A 6,000-nucleotide genomic window follows, 5' to 3' on the forward strand; every position below is an offset into this window, starting at 1 on the left:
TGCCTTGATCTACTGACCTCAGGTTTCCGACTTTTTCAGTCCTGTGTACCTTCATCTACTAACCTAAAGGTTTTCCACTTTGTAAGCCTTGTGTACCTTGATCTACTAACCTAAAGGGTGAGGTTTCTTACTTAATCTGCCTTGTGTGCCTTGAGCTACTGACCTAAAGGTGAGGTTTCCCACTTTGTCTGCCTTTTGTACCTTGATCTACTGACCTAAAGTGAGTTTTCCTACTTTGTTAGCCCTGTGTGCCTTGATCTACTAACCTGAAGGTGAGGTTTCCTACTTTGTCTGCCTTATGAGCCTTAATCAGGGCAAAGTCACCTACGATGGCTTCCTCCATGATGTACTTAAATCCATTGAATACCCTTACCTGAAATAAACAAATAAATTATTATAATCAAACCAACCTCAAGTATTCTTAAGTACGATGAGGAGGCATACATTGTTTTAATGATAATATCATTTGAGTTTTGTTGGTTGTATTTTCTTACCTTTTTTGATATTAAGCTTTTGGTTAGTATAATCATGTTTTATCTCATATATTGAAATAAACAATATATTTTATGACTAGAGAATCTTCTGGTAAATACGAAAGCACAAAAATTAACCATTTAAAACTTCTGGGTGAGGTTAATGTTTTCTAAGAGTTGGTCAAACTCCAAGGTCAAAGAGTTAATTAATGATATGCAATAGAAGAGCTTGTCATAAGAAATACGCATGCAAAATATAAAAGTCCTAGCACAAACTGTTCAAATGTTATAGCAAGGATTAAAGTTTTTTAAAAGTAAGTCAAACTCAAAAGTCAAGATCAATAGGTCAAAACTGTTGGTATCCCAAGAAAGGTCTTGTCACAAGAAATATACTTGTAAAATTTAAGAGTCCTAGTACTAACTGTTCATAAGTTATGGCTAAGGTTAAAGTTTTTAACAAGTGGGTAAAATTCTGAGGTAAAGGTAAAAAATATTTAGCCTAAATAATTTAGGTTTCACATGTGAAATATGAAAATCCATCATTGAATAAATTCCATTACCAAATAAACAGTCTAAAACTACGACCATAAACCTTGGATACTTCACTCACTGGGTAAACATTTCTTTCTTTTTCAATTCATAAATTTGTTAGCCAATTATGCCTTATTCAAAGCTTCAGAGTTTAAGTAAGAAAATGTTGACTGTTTGTTCAAGACCACAAGCAAAATATTACATGCATTTCATACTTTCTTTTATCAGTTGAATTTTTTTTGTCTTAAAACTTGGCACTCATGAACGCAATGGTATAATTTATATCTTGAATAACCAAAAAAGGTCATATATATCAAAATGAAAGTAAGTGGATTTTTCTTTACTAAATATAGCAGCTGAAACTTTTCATTTCTTACCTTTCAACATGGACACCAGTAGAAGTTCGCAAATGTAAGTTTTCATGAAGAAATATAATTATGTATTAAAATGCCTACATTATCTTATTTAATCAAAATTTAAGTTTTTGAAAAATTAATGAAAACCTCTGAACGATTGATACCTGTGAAGCAATTTTTAAAACTAAATAAAGGTTACGGGCCACAAGTTGACAACAGTCTTCCTAGCAAATTGAGACCTCCTATTGTGACATTTTTCCCTGGAAAATTAAGTTTGATTCCACATTAATCCAATCGTAGATCTAGGCATTGTGATTTAACAAATTAAAATTGACAATGAAGATATATTTCAATATCAAATGGCTATGTTATATTATTCTGGAGATAAGAATTTTTGGTGTAATACAGGGATAAAATATAACATATTATGAATTTACTTTAATGTTAACACATTTAATTTTGTCCTTGAGTTTATTAAACATACGTCACAAAGCATTTTGTTTTGTGTCATCATATTACGACATCATAAAAAGATTTCATTCTCGTTATAAACTGCCTTAAACATCAAATTAAATATATTATCTGGTAAAATTGTATTTTACAAAATACTTGCATAAGAAAACATTATTCCATTAATTACTAGTATCAAAATGTAAGTAAACAACAGTGATTTTTTTTATTCATTTCATTGTCTGTGAACATTTTTCCTGGAGAATGATTAGGCAGTTACCCTATAGCTATTTTGAAAATGATCTAGATATGCTTAATATGTGCATTGATCTTTAATGAAATATTTTTACAATGTCAAAAGGGAATGTTTCATAAGTGTTTAAAGCTCTCTTAATAAAGAATAAATATTAAAACAGCAACAAATGTAAACAAACCATATATTTAAAATTTGTATGAAATGTTGTGTTATCTGATGATACATGTGCTTTTCAAATGCATGTTTAAGCTTATAAATATTTCCAGAATAATAATAGTGTGTTTCTGATGATGACATTGTATATTGATTTACAAAAGTGACATATATTCTAGATATATAAATTATCCTTTAATTTTTACCAGTAAGATAGCCATAGAACGTATATCAGAGTCAGTGTTTTGGGGACTGTGTTGTAAAGTGGGGACCTCAAAACTGGTGGTCATGAGGAGAGATGTGATGGACATCGGGGATATTGTGGGAAATCAAGTGATAGGTAAAGAGTCCAGTGTGATGGTGAGTGGAAGTCAGAGAGAAGGATTCAGACTGAAAGGATCAGATGTAGACTATATGAGCTGGCCAAATAATCACCGTGTCATCTGGGAATTATCTCAGTCTCAGTATTACAACACACACAGACAAACACTGATCCTCTGTGACTGTTCTGAGAGTCCACTAGGATTCACTTTGTTATGTTTACTGTCACCAAGCATGTACATAGCCATCGAGAGAGCTTGTGTTAGAATGTATAATAGAGATTATATATCTAGTTTTAAATTAAGACAGCTCATTTGTTCTGTATCAATAAGGACATCAACTGAACATGGACCCTGTGCCAATAGAACAATTGGCAAAACAGAAATTGATAATGCCCTCTGTTTTGTTAGTGACTTTTGGCCTCCATATGCCTTCTCATGGATAAACAGATGTCACTCATGGCCCCAACCTCATGTTGTTGATGATATAGTAAAACATAGGTAATCAGAGATTACAGAGCTCACCTCAACGTGTGTTGTCTTTAAGTAAGGCAAATTAAGTCACACAATTAACCAACAAAAAGTGTACATCCAAAAATGCAAAATTTATGCAATTTTGATACTTTGGAATAGACCTATATAAAAACTTAAAACTAGTTCTTCATCATGAAAATGTAATTAAAATCCAGCATCTGAAGCAAGATTGAGAGTTTTCATCCCTTGATGCATCATTTGTGCAACTAGTTTATATAAGCCTTATAGTTTCTTTGTGATAGATTTCCACCCATAACTTTTACAAGCTCTATTATCTGGAAAATGTATGTCAAATTCAGCATCTGAAGCAAGTCCATTAGTGTGCATCCTAAGATGTATCATCCATGCAAGTTTGGTCAACATAGGGCTTAAAGTTACTTGCAAATGAAACCTGTATAAAAAAATTAACCTTTCTACTAATCCAGAAAATGTAGGTCAGATTCAGCATCCGAAGCCAGCCTAGTAGAATGCACCCTTAGATGTACCATCCATGCAAGTTTGGTCATTATAGGGCTCAAAGTTACTTGGAAATGAATCCTGCACCATAAACTTTAACATGTTTACTCGTCCAGAAAATGTAGGTCAGATTCAGCATCCGAAGCAAGTCTAGTAGAATACATCCTAAGATGTACCATCCATGCAAGTTTGGTCATTATAGGGCTCAAAGTATCTTTGATATGAAACCTTCACCAAAAACTTTAACCTGTTCACTCAACCGGAAAATGTAGGTCAGATTCAGCATCTGAAGCAAGGCTGGTAGTATGCATCCTAAGATGTATCATCAATGTAAGTTTGGTCAACATAGGGCTTATAGTTACTCGGAAATGAAACCTGCACCAAAAACTTTAACCTGTTCACTCAACCGGAAAATGTAGGTCAGATTCAGCATCCGAAGCAAGTCTAGTAGAATACATCCTAAGATGTATCATCCATGCAAGTTTGGTCAACATAGGGCTTAAAGTTACTTGCAAATGAAACCTGTATAAAAAAATTAACCTTTCTACTAATCCAGAAAATGTAGGTTAGATTCAGCATCCGAAGCCAGCCTAGTAGAATGCACCCTTAGATGTACCATCCATGCAAGTTTGGTCATTATAGGGCTCAAAGTTACTTGGAAATGAATCCTGCACCATAAACTTTAACATGTTTACTCGTCCAGAAAATGTAGGTCAGATTCAGCATCCGAAGCAAGTCTAGTAGAATACATCCTAAGATGTACCATCCATGCAAGTTTGGTCATTATAGGGCTCAAAGTATCTTCGATATGAAACCTTCACCAAAAACTTTAACCTGTTCACTCAACCGGAAAATGTAGGTCAGATTCAGCATCTGAAGCAAGGCTGGTAGTATGCATCCTAAGATGTATCATCAATGTAAGTTTGGTCATTATATGTCTCTTAGTAACTTGGAAATGAAACCTGCATCAAAAACTTTAACCTGTTCACTCAACCGGAAAATGTAGGTCAGATTCAGCATCCGAAGCAAGTCTAGTAGAATACATCCTAAGATGTACCATCCATGCAAGTTTGGTCATTATAGGGCTCAAAGTTACTTGGAAATGAATCCTGCACCATAAACTTTAACATGTTTACTCGTCCAGAAAATGTAGGTCAGATTCAGCATCCGAAGCAAGTCTAGTAGAATACATCCTAAGATGTACCATCCATGCAAGTTTGGTCATTATAGGGCTCAAAGTATCTTCGATATGAAACCTTCACCAAAAACTTTAACCTGTTCACTCAACGGGAAAATGTAGGTCAGATTCAGCATCCGAAGCAAGTCTAGTAGAATACATCCTAAGATGTACCATCCATGCAAGTTTGGTCATTATAGGGCTCAAAGTATCTTCGATATGAAACCTTCACCAAAAACTTTAACCTGTTCACTCAACCAGAAAATGTAGGTCAGATTCAGCATCCGAAGCAAGGCTGGTAGTATGCATCCTAAGATGTATCATCAATGTAAGTTTGGTCAACATAGGGCTTATAGTTACTCGGAAATGAAACCTGCACCAAAAACTTTAACCTGTTCACTCAACCGGAAAATGTAGGTCAGATTCAGCATCCGAAGCAAGTCTAGTAGAATACATCCTAAGATGTACCATCCATGCAAGTTTGGTCATTATAGGGCTCAAAGTATCTTCGATATGAAACCTTCACCAAAAACTTTAACCTGTTCACTCAACCGGAAAATGTAGGTCAGATTCAGCATCCGAAGCAAGGCTGGTAGTATGCATCCGAAGACGTATCATCCATGTAAGTTTGGTCAACATAGGGCTTATAGTTACTCGGAAATGAGACCTACACCAAAAACTGCACCAAAAATGTTAACCTGGACCAAAAACATTAACCTGGTCATTCCTTTGCTGAAATTGCAGCATCTGAAACTTTGACTGGTACAATGAAACACACTAGCAACATCTTCCATGCATGTCTTATCAATATAGGACATAGATGTACTTAAAAAGAAAACTGCTCCAAAAAACTTAACCTTAACCCGGGACGCCGACGCCGACGCCGACACCGACACCGACGCCGACGCCGACGCCGAGGGTATCACATAAGCTCCCCCCAACTTCGTTGAGGTGAGCTAAAAATGGATGTCACTTTGTAGCCATCGGACATAAACTAGGAAGACATGAAGACCATGAATGGAGAATTTCTTTTTCTCTGGCTGAACAAAAACTAGTGAATTCAATGAACCACTGTCAATTTTTAACTTATGGCTTGCTGAAATTGTTCTTAACAGAAATAATTAACAAAGGACTAGGTGAAGATGGTATATTACTGTGTTCCTATCACATGAAGACAGCCGTCTTCTGGGTGATTCAACAAAATACAATACCTCACTGGTGTCCACAAACTCTCCTGGCGGGTTTCTGGGTCTGTTTTAAACTCATTCTTAAATGGGTGTATGAGGGGGTCTGT

The 6,000-nt window shown here is 35.3% G+C and overlaps 2 protein-coding genes across 2 annotated transcripts in view; one reads left to right on the forward strand and one right to left on the reverse strand.

Annotated features, from left to right (window-relative positions):
* Positions 1 to 530, reverse strand: part of LOC134234791 (probable succinyl-CoA:3-ketoacid coenzyme A transferase, mitochondrial) — a 41,734-nt gene extending 41,204 nt beyond the window's left edge. Inside the window, exons 1-2 of the mRNA XM_062716834.1 lie at positions 495 to 530; positions 267 to 373 (exon numbers count right to left, since the gene is read on the reverse strand). Of these exons, the coding sequence (XP_062572818.1) occupies positions 267 to 373; positions 495 to 530 (143 nt within the window). The remainder of the gene's footprint in view (positions 1 to 266; positions 374 to 494) is intronic.
* Positions 531 to 1,389: 859 nt separating this feature from the next.
* Positions 1,390 to 3,040, forward strand: LOC134234792 (uncharacterized; the record flags this gene model as incomplete). The annotated part of the gene is made up of 2 exons (XM_062716835.1): positions 1,390 to 1,415; positions 2,429 to 3,040. Coding segments are annotated over exons 1-2 (638 nt in total), but the record flags the coding sequence as incomplete, so codon positions are not given.
* Between the last annotated feature and the right edge of the window lie 2,960 nt (positions 3,041 to 6,000).

This window comes from Saccostrea cucullata, unplaced genomic scaffold (assembly GCF_032062105.1).
Source record: "Saccostrea cucullata isolate Sc308-1 unplaced genomic scaffold, CSIRO_AGI_Scuc_v1 ctg5791, whole genome shotgun sequence".
NCBI classification, from domain to species: domain Eukaryota; kingdom Metazoa; phylum Mollusca; class Bivalvia; order Ostreida; family Ostreidae; genus Saccostrea; species Saccostrea cuccullata.